Source organism: Tremella mesenterica (genome assembly GCF_000271645.1).
Source record: "Tremella mesenterica DSM 1558 unplaced genomic scaffold TREMEscaffold_5, whole genome shotgun sequence".
NCBI lineage: Eukaryota > Fungi > Basidiomycota > Tremellomycetes > Tremellales > Tremellaceae > Tremella > Tremella mesenterica.
The window spans coordinates 966,347-982,781 of record NW_006711229.1 but is presented as its reverse complement, the minus strand read 5'-3'; the positions used below and the strand labels follow the sequence as shown (position 1 = coordinate 982,781).

At 46.7% G+C, this 16,435-nt stretch overlaps 5 protein-coding genes across 5 annotated transcripts; 2 read left to right on the top strand and 3 right to left on the bottom strand.

Moving 5' to 3' along the window:
- Positions 1-80: 80 nt before the first annotated feature.
- On the bottom strand, positions 81-7,137 carry TREMEDRAFT_62382 (uncharacterized protein; the record flags this gene model as incomplete). Its single annotated transcript, XM_007004630.1, has 13 exons — positions 81-377; positions 419-520; positions 575-1,493; positions 2,111-3,242; positions 3,301-4,959; positions 5,012-5,232; positions 5,276-5,623; positions 5,707-5,834; positions 5,877-6,029; positions 6,073-6,524; positions 6,569-6,637; positions 6,895-6,975; positions 7,023-7,137. The coding sequence occupies 13 exons, from the start codon at positions 7,135-7,137 to the stop codon at positions 81-83; spliced, it is 5,676 nt and encodes a 1,891-aa protein (XP_007004692.1).
- Positions 7,138-7,697: 560 nt separating this feature from the next.
- TREMEDRAFT_62381 (uncharacterized protein) lies at positions 7,698-9,166 on the top strand (the record flags this gene model as incomplete). The annotated part of the gene is made up of 4 exons (XM_007004629.1): positions 7,698-7,830; positions 8,029-8,123; positions 8,166-8,377; positions 8,650-9,166. 4 exons carry the CDS (start codon positions 7,698-7,700, stop codon positions 9,164-9,166), a joined length of 957 nt encoding a protein of 318 aa, XP_007004691.1.
- Positions 9,167-9,325: 159 nt separating this feature from the next.
- TREMEDRAFT_62380 (uncharacterized protein) lies at positions 9,326-10,072 on the bottom strand (the record flags this gene model as incomplete). The annotated part of the gene is made up of 3 exons (XM_007004628.1): positions 9,326-9,395; positions 9,458-9,630; positions 9,896-10,072. 3 exons carry the CDS (start codon positions 10,070-10,072, stop codon positions 9,326-9,328), a joined length of 420 nt encoding a protein of 139 aa, XP_007004690.1.
- A 979-nt stretch (positions 10,073-11,051) lies between these two features.
- TREMEDRAFT_44051 (uncharacterized protein) lies at positions 11,052-12,382 on the top strand. Its single transcript, XM_007004468.1, has 4 exons — positions 11,052-11,284; positions 11,537-11,547; positions 11,880-12,013; positions 12,226-12,382. Exons 1-4 carry the CDS (start codon positions 11,162-11,164, stop codon positions 12,276-12,278), a joined length of 321 nt encoding a protein of 106 aa, XP_007004530.1. The 5' UTR covers positions 11,052-11,161; the 3' UTR covers positions 12,279-12,382.
- Positions 12,383-12,545: 163 nt separating this feature from the next.
- TREMEDRAFT_44048 (uncharacterized protein) lies at positions 12,546-16,070 on the bottom strand (the record flags this gene model as incomplete). Its single annotated transcript, XM_007004467.1, has 9 exons — positions 12,546-13,109; positions 13,384-13,645; positions 13,763-13,995; positions 14,175-14,282; positions 14,331-14,563; positions 14,696-15,011; positions 15,125-15,526; positions 15,600-15,785; positions 15,954-16,070. The coding sequence occupies 9 exons, from the start codon at positions 16,068-16,070 to the stop codon at positions 12,585-12,587; spliced, it is 2,382 nt and encodes a 793-aa protein (XP_007004529.1). The 3' UTR covers positions 12,546-12,584.
- Positions 16,071-16,435: the final 365 nt, after the last annotated feature.

Sequence of the window (16,435 nt, the reverse complement as noted above, 5' to 3'; positions counted from 1 at the left end):
TCTGCATCAAACCAAGTGTATTTTTACATCCAGAGGTATATTAGTCATTATATTCATGCACAACCAGCTGTGATACCTCTCTACAGGCGATCTATGTAGTAAGTCATGGAAGGTACAGACTTGTCCATCAATTTTTTCACTTTCGGACTGAATATAGACTCATTTGCTGGATCCCGTGCAGCCATTGCAAGCACCAGTTGAAGCACACTTGTTCGTAGTTTTCTACTCTCACCTCTAGCCAGAGTTGATGATTTCACCCCAAGCACAGAAGCAGTCGGTCTGATTCCCTGGAGAAGAAGACATGCAGCGGCACATGCTAGAGGACCACAGCTGTGTGAGTCCACTTGTGTAACCCAGTCCAGGTTATCCCTGGTAGCCTGAACGTCATTATTGAGCTTGGGAGTAGTACTGTACTCACCTGAGAATTTGGAGCAATCAACCAACCCATAGCTTCAGCCTCTGTTGCTATGCCTTTTCTGACTTCCCAGGACAAACGGCGTTCTAGCAGGCGTGACCATTGCTATTGATCAGTGACGCTGCACCTCATTGAAGTAATTTTGAATGACCAACTTACCTTCTTCTGTTCTCCCGAATCATAAGTCCCCCCTGCCCCATCATACATCAACACCAGCTTCTGTGGCCCAAAGATTACCAGTGTCTCAAAATGGGAGCTCGACATCAGAACCCCAACTGTGTTCTCTTTCCTCCATTGCCCGTCCTTGCCCAGAGAAGGCCATGGCGTACCTCCAGGTATGTATGGGTTCCAGTTGTCACCAGCAGCTAGGGTTCGGTAAACAAACGAGTTTGGTATGGGGTCAGACATTCCAATCCCCAGATTCACACAATTTCGGATGAAAGCTGACACCGAAAGCAAGATATCATCGATTCCGAAATTGGTGTACCACTCATTCCTTCCGTAGAACTTACGCAACGTTTTTGACCCGAATGTGGAGTCTACACCCTGCAGCTTCAAGCCCTTATGCTCATCTTCGGCCATGTCATGAAACATAGCTTCCATCTGGTCGCACAGGTCCTCAAGGAGATCGTCCGAAAGGCTATCAACATCTTGAAATGTGCTGACGGAGATGAGAGGTTGAAAGGATTCCCCCGAACGCCACTGAACTTGTGCTAGTCTTTCGGCAATGACTGACTGAGCCTTTTCTAGTTGACAGTACTGCGGAACCTCGGGTGAGGGAGAGCGTTCAACAGTGGGAACGACACTTGGAGGATCAATGTCCATGGATGATGATGGGGAATCTGGTTCTGCTGTAATGTCTTGAGAAGCTACAGTGGGATTGAGACTGATAGCTTGATCGGGGGGAGCCGATTCACCCTGGGGTGTGTTGGTTTGGCACAGCATGTTGCTCGAGGAAGGCCCGCTTTCGGGAGGTTCATCACCAGGTGGAGAAATATGTGTAGGCTTCGGAGGGATGGTACCCTGAGAAACTGTGGGAAGAACATTGGGCTGAGAAGCGGTGGGGTCTGTAGGGGTACTGGTGTGTCACGAACTACGTCGCGACACCTCGATTACTCCACCAACAATGACCCTCCTTTGGCCATCAAAACCCCATCACGCCTTAACCTTTTTTTACTCTACACGTAACTCAGGACTTCTGACACCAAGTACGGCGAAGTTAGACGGAGTTAGGCTAAGTAGGAACAATGGGAGCAGAAGTACGGCGAAGTTAGACGGAGTTAGGCTAAGTAGGGACAATGGGAGCAGAAGTGCGGCGATGTTAGGCGGAGTTAGTCTAAGTAGGGACAATGGGAGCAGAAGTACGGCGAAGTTAGACGGAGTTAGGCTAAGTAGGGACAATGGGAGCAGAAGTGCGGCGATGTTAGGCGGAGTTAGTCGAAGGAGGAAGAGGATGGCCGAGGGCTCGGGGAAGTTGGACGAAGTGCGTTGAAGTACGTCAAAGCGCGAGAGGGTTGGATGAACGTCTAGGAGGAGTAGATAATATTAGCTGAGAAGATCGCTGAAGTTCTTCAGCGATCCTTGATTGTTGTCAGTAGTGAAAGACAGATAGAGATAGCTATAAATCAAGATACATCGCCATCAGTAGAACAAAACCCTAGTTAGAGTAACTACGCCGAAGTACGCCGTAGTTACACCCCTTTCGACGTCTGCGCCCTCCTGGTTGGGTGAGACATCGGAGGGATGGTACCCTGAGAAACTGTGGGAAGAACATTGGGCTGAGAAGCGGTGGGGTCTGTAGGGGTACTGGTGGGCGCCAAGCTTGTGGACTGGACATCAACTGGGGCAGGTTCTTGTTCCGTTGGGTTTGGAGGAGGAACTTTCGGATCTCCCGAATTCGGAGGTTCAAGCGTTGGCGGGGCCGAAGTTGGCAGCTCCGAATTTGAAGAATTAGCTGGTATGGCGTCCGAAACGGGAGGTTGGGGGTTTGGTGCTTCCAGTGTTGGGCCTTCAGCTTTTGGTATTTCAGGATTCGAAGCCGATTTTGACATTGCTTTCCCACTTGGCTTATTCAGTCGTCTCTTTTTGGCAATGGGTTGACTTGCTGATGGCTTGACTTCATCTTCCAGTGTATAGAACAGCAAGACCGGGAATCGTGTACCACCGAAAGCGTCCCGGTTCAGAAACATACGAGAGGTTTTTTCGTCGTCAATCTCCCACAGCACATCATCATGCTTTATCAAAGCCACATAGTGTCCACTGGTCACCTGCACGGTGTCCCCCTTTCGGCAGAGCATTCCCTTCAATCTGTACATTGGAAGATTGCTGGGGAGTATAGGAGGAGGTACGGCCGAAACCTGCGCTGGGTTGATAGTTTCGGGAATGTCAAAAGGGTGGATCACTTGGTGTGCAGAGGGGTTTCGGAGATCCCAGACAATGTTGAGGAGTAACATGCGGGGCAGGTTGTTGGATTCCAAGGACATCTTGGCTCGTGCTCGAGTGACGGCCATTCGTCCATTACATGGTACCGAAAAGCAATGTTGGGGACTGCATGAACGCCACAATGAAAGGTTGATGAGCTGGATGAGGTTAAGTGATGAGCCATGTGGATAGATTTGGAGAACGGTCATTTGCTTCTCCAGTGAGGATGTCTCTTGCCTGACAGGGACTGCGTGGGAACAGGGCTGAAAGACATATTCCCAGGTTACTCCGAATTGGAATGTGTTCCGAATCGGGTTCTGTTCAATGATCTGATTGAATTTGCTTGTCATTCTGAGAAACAGTTCACACGGATCATGCTGAGATTCTTCATCTATCAAGTTCTCACCTGCATATCAGCAAATGAACATGCTGATTGGCAGCAATGATGGAGGAAGGGAACTCACTTCGGAGGATCGGTACAATGTCCTTCAGATCCACCAGCCGTCTAGTTACCGAAATGGCTTTAAGAAAGTCACCTAGTAAGACAATCAAAGAAGGTGCGTGAGGCCTGAGAGCGTCATTAGCTTCGTTGAATGCGGACACGAAGGCTGGAATTCGGAAGACAATATGGAACAACGACAGAGCAAAACAGGATTGAAGATAATTCTTTGCTCCAACAGGTCGATCTCGTGGTGGTAGTGCGTCCCGAGGAATGCCAGCTTTTGTGGGGGCTGTCTTTTGGCGATAAGGATGCAGAGGGCGGTGAGCTGCTGGACGGCCACCCTTATCAGCCTCTGGTCTTGAAACCGGTAACGTGGCAGTGGTTGAGGGATGGTCGTCAGCATGGTTGAGGAATCGGTTTCGGCGGGTAATGGGCGAATCGGGCTCGACAAAATCAAGGTTGGCACTATCAATGCTGATGAGCTTGCCCTGTTTCGGAGGCTGCTCGGAGGACCAATCATGCCACACAGGCTCCGAAGGGTCATGTCCCCAATAGGCAACAAGGTCTTCTTGATCCAATGGATAAGATATCTCTCCCAACCGTCTTTGTAGTTGTATAGCTCGAGTCTGCAGTCGCAGTTCGTTTGCCGTGACACCATTAGAATACGTTTCGGAGGAGCCACAAGTGTGAAAGCAGTACAATGCCCAGAGACCCGAGCACCTTTTGCCTGTTTTGGTAAAGTATCTGCAGGAGCATCGTTCACGAGTTTTGTCTTTGATCCCACAGTAATGTAAGTCCGGTGTTGTTTTGCTCGATTCGGAGGATGTCACACAATATGTATGATCTAGTTGACCTCTCAATGACATAGGCATCTCGTCTCCGAAACATTCCCTAACCGCCCCTTGCTCCCAAAGCTCCAGTCCTTGAAGTATGTGTGACAGAACTGTGGGGTCACAGCGGGCAGATGTTGGTGGTGAATGGAGATACATGGGAAAGTAAACGTCGATGATGATTGTGAGGAGTTTGTCTATACGTTTGTTGGCTCGAGATTCAAGGAATACTCTGTCAAAGGTCCGAAATGCCGCTTCGACAAAGTTGTTTGTTGAGAGAGTACCATCTCGGGTGTGATGAGGTGGCAGACCATAGTCGACAAGGTATCCCCTCCATCTGTCGCTGAACCATTCAGACAGGAGCCAGGTTCTGATTTTGTCCCAAATTTCGGGATCGTTATTGCTGATTGCCGCAACATCGGCTTCTAGTCGAGCAAAAGCTTCTGACCAAGACTCCTCTTCGGAACATCGTTGGCACCTCCGAAGTGCCACAAGGAAGGCAAAGGCCTTTTCGGTACCCACCAGATCACTCCCAAATAGCCGAAGTGCTCGAGATCGGGCGGCGTGCATGAAATGGAATTGGCATAACCGAATTGGAGTTCCCGGGAAGACCTCCTCAATGGCCTTTCGTTCGGCGTCATCACAATCAATCATGAAATGTAGTGGAAGGAAATCCTCCTCGTGAATGTATTCGGCGTTGATGAGGATTTGCTCTTCATTCTCATATTCGGAGACCACTGATGATTTGCCCTTGAGTAATGCTTTCGCTTCTTTCTTGATAGCCTTTCGGATAACGCTCAAGAATTCGGTATAGGAATCGGTGTTGGCGTGATTCGAGACCATGACAGCTACTGGAGCATTGTCAGCTCCGAAACCCGAAACCCTTCAAACCACAGGACTCACCAGGGACCATATGACCATATTCATTTACTGTGGCTAGCAAGGTGACGGGACAGCGTATTGCATTCTTATTTCTCCAAGACGAATCAAGAAAGAGGCCCCGATCTGTGGCATGCCGAATTGCTGATTGCAATGCATGTTTCGGACTGATGATTGCAATGAACGAAGAGTCCGCTGGGAATGGCTGAGTGCCACCGAGTGCCAGGCCTTCAGGATATTCACAACTGACAGTCAGCTCATGAGGACAAGGAAACGCTGGCTACATACTGCAGGAAAGAGCTTGGATTGGCCTCATGTAAGATACTTATCGCCGCCAGTGGTAGCCGATCCAGCCTTTCCTGCCGCAGAGCCGTTCGGATGGCAGTTTGGAAGTCAGTGGTGGTAGGAAGACGCTCGGGATAATTTGCCTTGACCCATAGGACATAGGGGTGAATCTTGCAGAAGGAATTGTACCACCGAAGCCGAAGACGTGACTCAGTCGTTCCCACCAGAGTTGCAGCATCATGGAGTAGGTTTCGGAGATGTGGCGAAATCCGAAGTAATGTCAACGGGTTCGGTTGACCGTGATATGCAGCTTTCGGGCGGATCAGACAACAGACCCCTTTTCGGATATTGCTGGGGGTCATTCGTATCTAAGAAAATGAGCTTAGTGAAGATGAATCATCCTTATATGACCCACCTCAAGAAAAAGATCACACTTTAAACGTGCTCTTGAGGAATATCGTGCACTGGCAGCAGTTGGAGGGTGAGCTTCGGCTGTTGTTTGTGTTTCATCCTTTGCTTTCGGCTCAACATGGTGGTGGACACTGTTCAAAGTTGGCTGGATCTGGGTACAGTTGCCACTGCATCGGAAGATCGACCGAAACACTGTCCGATTCGGGTATGCGGCGACAGCACTGTCGGAGACAAAGAAGAGGCCATGTCTTCCCCTGATGTCGGCGGGTAATAAACCAGGGGGATCCAACCATTCCACTTGAACACATTTGGATATATGCTGGGTCTCAATGAGGTAGTCCTGACGCTGATATATCAACGGTTGTAACTCTCCAAAACAGAACACTGACCAAAGAGTCAAACGCTTTCGGGATATGATGAAAAGCCACCTCGAATTGTTCATAGCGATCATCATCCACCAGGTCAGGATTCGGTAAACGACAGAAGGTTTCCAAAGCACGTATGTTGACCCCAAGACTAGCGTCGGTGCGAGGAGCTTTGAGTGCCAAGAGTGGAGCCTCAGGACGTGGTACGGAGTATGATTCGGAAGAGATATTGACAATTCGGAAGCGCCCGGCCGCCTCTTGCCTAGCAGTGATGATCTCATCTTCTACCGAAATGGGATTCGGAGGTTGAGAGGGAGACCATTTCGGAACGGCAGCGGATAAGTTGGGTGCTGAAGCTTGCACGGCCGAAGACAATGAAGCGGAGGGGGAGGCCATGACCAGCTCTGTCCAGGGTACCGAATCTGGTGTCACAATACCAATACCGTTGGACGATGCAGGAGTATCTCCTGATGCAACTCTCCTGTCAGTTGATACATAAAGGGGATCCAAAAGTACTCACTGGAATCAGCCGTGGACAGGGGTATCTTGTGACCAGGAGACGATTTGGGAAACTGCTGTGAATGATTTACTGAGCATAAGCTTCAATGAACCCAGAGGAAAAGAAACTGCCTCACAGGCCACCGAATCCAAATGCGATTCCAGTCGCGTTTCGGAAGCAGGCAGGGAGGCAGAGGGGGTTGGAAGGAGATCGGGCTGAGCTACTTTATGACAAGGAGATGGAGAAGAAGCCCCTCTTGAGCTCAGCTGGGGTGGTTCAGGAAAGGGCGGTGGTTTGTTCACTGAGCATAAGCTTCAATGAACCAAGAGGAAAAGAGAATGTCTCACAGGGCACCGAAACCGAAACTGACTGGATCTCCGAAGCTGTCCTGTTGATAGAAGAAGGCTCAATAGGGTGAGAAGGACCGGCTACATAGTTAGTAAGGGGTGAGATAATCTTCAGAGGAGACACTGACATGTTGATGGTGATTGTGCACTAGGAGCATACACTTTCGGAGGTCGACCACGAAAAGGCGACTTTCTCTTTAAAGCGTTGAGAATGAGTTGATCAGCTTGATTATTCTGAGACATAAAGCTTGTGAGCTTAATTCAGTAAGTTACTATTATGTTTAAATCAATGGAAAGAAGATGATTGAAATAAGAAGAGGAGAAAAATGATTGCCCAATGACCGCCAAACAGTGCCTAGGGTTGAAGGACACATCCTTTCGGGGGCGTTTCCGAATTTGAACTCCAAATGGCTGTAGAGAACCAAGGACTCCGAATTCGGAGGTTCTGCCTGCATGAATGGCTTCAGAATACGTGTGGCAACCCATATATATGCAAGAAGCCACGGTAGGATGCATATTCAATACAGGGGGGATTTGGGGACATTCCGTAGGTATTTGGGTCAGTAGTGGAGGGATCCTCGGGTTGAGTGACGTATTTTGGGAGAAAGTGGCAAAATTTCGTCGGGATTAATTCGAGTTCCGTCGGGATTATCCCTACGCGCTGCACCATGCAGGTGCACGAGAGCGGCGATCGCCGCTATCCCAACTGGGTAAGGACCCGTTAAGTTAAGTAGTAACTAATGGATAACTATTTCTCATATGTCTTACCATTCATCTTCAAGTGAAGAAAAGGAACGAACAAGATGAGATCTATAATTCTGGGACTCATACAGGAATTGGACAAGATACGGGAGATACCCTTGCAGACTATATTGCAAGATCCCAAGTTCGTCGCTGCCATCGTGGGAATCTTCATCTTAGTCCTGTTCTTCACATGTACGTCTCCTTTTCTCTCCCTATCTGATCTAACTTTCATTCTTCTTCATACACACTTTCATTTTCTTATTACTCAATACTCTCCTACCACACGTTCATCCCAGAAATGTTCCACACCTCGATTTCAGAATAACCACCCCCCTCAATGATGCTATGTATTGCATAGAGAAATCACCAAACACGAATCTAACTCTTTAGTTTTCCGATCCACCTCACGTAAACCTCAATTGAATCCCTCCACTATCCTTCTCGTCGGTCCATCAGATAGTGGCAAAACTTCCTTGTTCTCCCAAGTACTTTCTCCTCTCCTGGCTCACTCATGAACTGATAGTCAGCTCGCATATGGGACTTATCCTAATACACATACTTCCATAAAGAGCAGTACGACCACTTTCACTCTTCAAACTGGTAAAAAGATTAGATTGGTGGATTTACCTGGACATCCTAGATTACGTGATGGTGTGACGAAAAATTTAAGAGAGGCTGATGGAGTTGTGTTCGTTGTTGATATAGTTGGATTAGTGAGGAATGCAGGTATGGTAGCTGAGTGAGTCTTTACTGTACCTCTTTACCCTCTTCTCTCTTCTTTACATGATGAGTGATTCATTTGATGGTATAATGGAGATATAACGACAATTCATTCTGTGGGATAAGCGAGAGAATGATATTTATCCAGATGCGGGGGGAATCAGTGATTATTGTGGTTTGTTGTTGCATGGCTCAAGAAATGTGGGAGTAGCCATTTTGCCCTTCCAGAAGAATTGCAGATGGACCAATTCAGGCAGCCGATAGACATATATGGGTTCTCTGACAATTTAGACAACTCCCACCTATTCTCACAACACTCTCAAACCTTTCACGCCATTCTTCAAAACCTATCAAACTCATCCTCCTAGCAAACAAAACCGATCTCCTCATTCGACCCTCACCTCCACCATCCCCCTCTCCTCCAAATATCCCTTCTCAAACACTTGATATCGCACGAGAACGTCTTCGTTTCATTCTCACTCGAGAAATGGACAGACTAAAATCTTCTCGTGCTTCGGCAAGTGGGAAGATCGAAGGTATGTCTAAAGTCTCAGGAGTGGGTACATCATTTTGGTCCAGATTGTTTGGTGGGACGGTGGAGGTTGAAGGTGAAGGGGAAGGTGAGGAGGATGAGGGGTTGGTTTGGGGTGGGAGAGGGATGTTTAAGTGGGAAGATGTGGAAGGTGTTGAGATTATATGGGCTGCTAGTGGGTTAGGTGTAGTAAGATCTGGATCTGGGGTTATTGATGAGAATGAAAGTGAGGGAAATGGATTAGATGAGTTGAAGGGGTTATTAGAGGAGTTATAAATGACTTGTTGGACTAAATGAATTCATGATATTACTTCATGTCAATATCTACGTGATGACTTGACATCGTCTTTTGACTGTAAATGACTGATATCATGAATCACTCCTTAACATCTAACAATCTTTCCGACATTACATATGTATTCCTGGAATGACAGATCAAGGTCTTCTCAGCTGAGCAACTTCATTGATTTCTTCTATAGGACAATTGCATATCGAATTCCTCTTCCTGGAAGTATAGCCTTTGATGACGGATGATATGGACGTGGAGAGCTTCATCGACAAGCGTACCCGTTGGTTGGATGTACGGCCACTTTAGCTCTTTGTGGTGAAGTCAGATTAGTCATTTCCATGGGAGGTTGAGTAACCTCCATTCGATTCCGTCGAGGATCGGGAGAAGTGGGATATTCGACTTTTGGAGTGGTCTTGGAAGGAGAGTCAGGAGGGGAGGTTTGTTCTCGTGACTATTTGTCAATGCCTCTTCGCCACACCTGATATGACCAATAAGAAAGTTATTGTCCGATCAAGAAAGCATTCCAGATTTCTCTCTCTCATCGTTTGGTAGTTATGGAAGCAGGATTTGGGAACCCGAATTGATACGCCGATAAGGATGTAGGGACAAGTATTCGATGATGAAACAAGCGTGAAGAATAATTCGATGTGAATTTGTGGAAAACATAAGAGATGAGTAACGATGGGATGGAAGTGAGAAGAGAAAGTCTGACTCACATCTGATATCTCCCATAATGCTCCTAATACCAGACCAACCCTTCCTCCATAAGGTACAGTCCCATAACTTCCGTAAGGCTTTTGTTTACAACATTTGCATTTTCCTCTTTCTCTAGAGGGCGAGGGCGGTTCTGCTGTCGGATGGGAACGAAGGGTAGATGGTGAAGGCTTTGTCATTGTTGAAGGAAGCACAGGACTTTTCTTCGTCATCTTCCACTTTCTTCCCAGTTTCATACGACTCAAGTGACTCAATGCGAAGTCTTGGAGTCTTGACTTTTTTCAATGATTCGACAGTACGAGTGTTATTATCGCTGACGAGTCGGGTGGCGTTTTTATGAGTGGAGGTTTCGTTCGTGGAGCTGATAAAGGAGAGTACGATTTGGTCGAGGTAAGGGCAGGAAGATCAAGAGTTGTCAAAGTGACAAGGTGTACAGGCCAAAGTGATGAAGTGGAATGAATCGTGAAATGTCAGTGATTGAAATGAGTGAGATGAGTGAGTAAGAACGATAGAAGAACACATGTCAATAAGGGGCGTTTAGACCAAAGGGGATTGACCACTCAAACGAACATGTTGTAACCCCGATATGCTCCTTTATTCCATGGTTCGTCTCTGATCCTCACGGGGTCACAGGGTTTTCATCCATTGTGAAAAGATCATCTTGGTCTTGATCTCAGGTGCGGTCGGGTGGGATGGTTCTTCGGACATATCAGTGTATGAGTAGAGAGAGAGAGTGATAGGTTGTATTATCGGATGTTCCTCTGATTTTTCGCAAGTTGAGAAGGTGGGGAAGTGAGGGATGATGTATGAACCAGAGTGAAAGGAGGGGAGAACGTTTCTTTGATCGAAGTTGTTTTTGAGCCGTCCATGAGCCATGAGGATTGTCCGAGTCCAATTCTGGCGTTGGGTGCCAGGTGGTTGGGTAATTGAACACGTCGATAGGGTCTAGAAGCTTCATGACCTACATTCGAGAGTCAAAAGGAAACCGTACTGTACTGTACGATTCTTCAAATTGTTGAGAATGAAGAGGTAAAGATTGAACGTTGAGATGTTGTTGCTGAGCTCGTGGGTGAGGTTCATACAATGACGTCATCATCCGTCACCGACACCGCATTCCACCCAACTTGCCTTTCCCTTTATCCTCCAAAACTCGTTCACATCCAACCTCTTCTCTCTCCATCATCCAACTCACCCAATCATCCAATCTAACAAGTATCCAGCTGTCCACTTGAATACATATCACGTACTATCAGAACAATTCCAACACGATGGTCAAAGGTTCAGACGTTTTACTCATCATAGTAGCTATCATCTTCCCTCCTGCAGCTGCTGCTTTCATTGCTGGTTGTTGTTCTGCAGATTTCTGGATCAACGTTTTGTTGACTATCCTTGTGAGTCACCTTCACACTCACTTGAAACTATCATTTCCACCCTCAATCTTCACAACTCCCCGTGGCCCCATATTTCTGTATACTTGATCTGACTACCCTCGTAATCTTGGGTCTGGTTTTGAGAGAGTAAGAAAGGTATAGTTGACTCGATTCCATCATCGTTGCATTAGACGAATGTACGTCTCTCGTGGTTTGTTTAGGACCAATTTGTGTACTGGATTCAACGCGTTGTGATCATAAGCTAACTTGAAGGGTTATCTACCGTCAGTCCACCTTTTCACTCTTTCGACTACAACACAAAATCCCATTCAAGGCATTTTGCTGGTCCTGGTCCTGTGTCGCCTCGCAATCTGGGCCTCTCCTCATCTCCCACCTCTTCCGCTCATTCCCTCATTCAACATCCCGCTCATTCCCTCATTCAACATCCCACTCACACCCTCGTGATCATACCCTATATCAACGAATCACCTATCCTGCATCTCCTTCAACGCTCAGCAACCTAAACCGCCCATCCCCAAAAATGAACTTGTGTGGAAGATTGTCGATATGAACACGTGTGATCATCAGAAGGAAAATTGTATGTGCTAATCTCCAGAGGTCACATTCACGCTTTCTGGCTCATTTACAAACGTATCAAAGCTGAGGAAATGTACGGTGTTTCCGGATATCGTTACTTGGGTAATGGGAATTTCGTCGGGGGTGGACCAGGTGCTGGTGCTCCTGTCGGAGGTGAGTCATCTCTTCCTTCCATCCAGATGCATGAGGTCGACTCTTCTCCTATTCGTATACCACTCTGTATCGCACGCAGCGAGTATATTCCAATTCGTAAATTGAAAGTTGTAAAAAGGTTTTGTGTTTTTTATTTGGAAATTTGAGGGTACACGGGCTATCATCGCTTGGCTAGAGTGGAGTCGGAGAGAAGAATTTGACTGATGATATAGCTGCCGCGGCACCTGGTCAACAACCAAACTATGGTTCTACTGGCCAATATTGAGAGATCCAGTTCGTATTTGACTCTGGCAGAAGGAGATTCCGTAGATGTAAGACAAATGTTCCCAGAGCCGTACCTGATATGTGAATAACATCATTGTTTTCAGACCATCTTTCACAAATCAGCAGCATATGTACCACCACGTCAAAACACACGACGTTTGGTCGAGTACCATACTCGTATTCTACGAGGAACCATAAGTCTAGGAAAAGGAGTTGAGCGATCGTTGAGCTGGCTCGAGCTGGATAGATGATCACTCGTACCCCCTTTCATGCAATGAAATGACATAATGATACGTAAATACTACTCTCAATCCCCTTGTTCAACCTTCCATTTCTTCCAATTCTCATTCAACTTCACTTGTTCATTCCACAACTTCAAATTCTTCTTACTTTGACCTTTACTCACCATCTCACCTTTGCCATCTTTTATCGGTAAACCTTGTTCATCCCATTCGCTCCATGTATCTAGAGGTACATTTGGAGGTTTGAACATTTCTTCCGGTTTGACTTTACCTTTTTCCAACAAAACCATTTTCTTATTTTCTGCCAAAGCTAAAGTTTCCGCTTTTTTACGTGCTTTTTCAATTAAGATAGCTTGTTTTTCTTCTCTTGCTTTGATGAGAATCGATGGATCTACAAGTTTGTATAAAGCTCCTCCTGTTGATGATTGTCCGTCATCTAATTGAACACCGAGGTTTATCAAGTCTGTATCACGGAATTTATCGCAAAGGTTTAAGATTTCATTTGGAGTAGCGGAGGAGATGGCAAGACGACGGACATCATCACGGAAGGAAGTTATGGCTCGAAGATATTTATCAAGTTTAGTTTCGAACTGATCATGTCAATGCTGAGTCATTCATATATCACACAGCATGTGAAATTCTTGATCCTGATGATGGAGATTAGATACATAGTAAGAAAAAGAGAGGAAGCGGAGGGGGGGGGACGATACAGGGGTGAACACGAGTGATTGGGGTGCGAAGTGTACTTGGTCAATCGATTTGTGTATTGAGAGATCTGTGAAGAAGGATATACTGCAAGGAAGGTGGATGTATAGGAGGAGAGAGAGAAGAAACAAAAGAAACAAGTAGGAAATAATAACTCACATCCCCAGCTGACCCCTCTTCACCCTCTTTACCCCACCCAATCTGTCCATCCCCAGCCAACCCTTCACCCAATCCAAACATTCTCAACATCTTCGTCACCCATTCGGCTATCACCCTTACAGGCTCAATATTGTATTCTCTACCTCTACTGACAAAGTACACATTGACTTTAGCCACGAGATCTAACAAGACGAGGATGGCAGAGGGGGTGTTGAAAGAGTCACAGAGGGCAATACGAAAGTCATGTTGGGCAGAGTGGAAGCTGTCAGTCAGCTGAGTGTTCATTCAAAGCTCTCCAATCAAACGTTTTCTCAATTTGCGTAAGGATTTGGTAGAAAGATAGACATGAGGAAGATTAGCAGGGAAAGGCAAGACCCACTCCGACATAAGTCCTTTCTCTAATTGGTCGAAGTGATGTTTTCCGTCAAAGACAACTCTCCTCGCGGCCGCTTCCGCTATACGTGCTTTCACATTGATGAAGAAGTTATTAAAGGTCTCCTCTTTGACTCGTACGTCCGCGATCAGGTCTTTCCGGAAATCAAGTCGGGCGTTCCATGTTTGGAGCATGAAAGCTAAACGGAGTTGGCGGGCTGAGTAATCTCGAAGAGCTTCCTGTTGGTCAATGACGACACTCAAAGTGAAATGACTCCGGTGCGACATTCATGATTTTCTCTTCGGCAAAATAGCAATGGTCGTGCATTTTTTCTTCCCTGCAGGTACGGCCAGAGCCGTTGGGAGTGGAAAACAGATGTCATGATGAGGTAAAGAAAGGCGCAAGGAATGAAACTCACATCAATAGTGATAAAATTCTTCAATGACTTGCTCATCTTCAATCCCTCAATATGTAAATGTCCCGTATGCAGAAAGTAGTTGACCCATTGTCTGCAGCCATGATACGCCTATCACCGATCAGCTATCTCTCAAGGACTAGAAATTTCCTTACTCACCTCGGATTGAGCCATTTCGTTATCATGATGAGGAAACATGAGATCCACCCCTCCAGAATGAATGTCCATACCCTCTCCTAGAATCGCAGAAGCCATGACCGAACATTCTATATGCCATCCTGGCCGTCCTTCCCCCCATGGTGAAGGCCAAGCAGGTTCCCCAGGTTTACTCTTTGCTTTCCATAGAGCGAAATCTGCTGCTTGTCTTTTCCCCTGAACACCGGTTAACGCGCCTGGAGATGAGTCAAACATCCCTCAACAGCAGATACACTGGACCACGTCTGTTCATGTGAAGATCAGTCGACCTCGTTGGGCTGGTAGTTGGAAGAGCTAAGGGTAGAGACAGAATAATGAAGTGATCTCACCTTCACCTTCATCCAACAACTTCCGATTACCCTTACTACCCGGTTGCAATTTTGCATACTCATGTCTGAACCCATCTCCATCCGCACCCTCAAATTTAGTAACGTCAAACCATACACTCCCTCCGCCTTCATATGCGAACCCATTGTCCACGATTCCCTGAACGAAATCGACGATCTCTGGCATGTATTCAGACACGCGTGTGATGGTATCTGGCGGAAGGACATGGAGACGGGACATATCGGAGAAGAATTTGTCTTCCCAGAATGAAGCTAATTGGCGACAGATGATGATAGGATCTTGAATCGTACTGGCGAGCTGGTCGTTAGCTATTTTCAATCGTGCATGCATTAAGTCTCATCACTTTGGTCGCTCAAATATGAAGAACATAATGGGAAATGAGGTCTATGAGGGGACAGCAAGACACCCACTTTTGTCCCCAGATATGGTCCCAAAACATCAGAAGTCCCCTCTACCAGATCTTTAACAGCATCACCCCCTCCTGAGCTCTGCGCTAATCGTACCTCGGCCTTCTGTATCGCAGCTTGGGCCTTGGTCAAGCTAGTCATATACATTCCGAATTTCTCTTCTTTACTTCTCATCTCGGCAGCCCATTGTAAGTCACTCGTATCTCGTTTGACGATGTTCTCGAAGGTCTCAAAAGGTGTTGCATTTGGTCCTACCTCCGAAGATGTCGGTAAGATTTTCATTAGTTTACTATCGAGATAAGCCGCAAAAGAAGCTTGCGTGTCGGCTATGAGTTGAGATGTGAGGGAAGGGTTCTGGGAGATGGTTTGGTTCAAAAGGTGAGTTTCTCTAGCGCGAATGATGATCTACCATGATCAGCCTCCACATTTATCCGCAGGAAGGGAAGAAATGAAGCGCAAGCGGAAAAAGTAGACTTACTTTGTCATCGATATCAGTGATGTTCATAACAAAGTTGACATCGTATCCGAAATAATCTCTGAGAATACGACGGATAATATCCTGTGTGAGGTAATTACGAGCATGACCCATATGCGATGAGTCGTATACCGTAGGACCGCAGTTGTACCAATCTACTCTGCGACCTTTGGTGGGAGTGAAGATGTCCTAATCATCAATCAAGTCCTGTCTCTCTGAGGCTTGACCATTTTCCAGCCACGACGATGACTCCCCAAAACGCCATCAAGTCAGTTCGTGAAGCAGCATGTCCCATGTGTTGCGCCAGCGCACGGTGATAGGAGTTGATTGGACTGATAAAGAAAAAGGAAGACGCACTTTGGTTCTCGTAAGAGAGTTATATACCCTCAGCACCGGCTCTTGTATAGTCACCTGTGGAGGTTTCCATTCAGGCTGAGGGAATGATGTCGCTTTAGGAACATCGATGGTGGTCATCCTTTGGAATGTTGCCGAGGAGGAGGCAGAATGTCGTATGGAAGTCGAAACGGAATGAACTCTACGGGTTGAATTGAGCAAGGATAAGGTGGGACACTTCAAGCTGAATTTTCTGCCCGTTATGACGAGGAGCATACAGTGATTTTAGACTGTAAGTTGGATCATATGCGGAAGATGTACGAAAATGTTGAGCTGAAGCTTCGACTCAACGGACGAGTTAGGCGTGCGCCATACCAGTCCAGCACGTGCCTATCTTCGATCAAATGCTGCTCTCCAGCAAGACAGCACGAGAGCAAGCGTACGGTCAGTCTTTCTATTTGTGTTCATTCAGCGTCAAGAAATCCCTTAGGCGTCGGAAAGTCGGA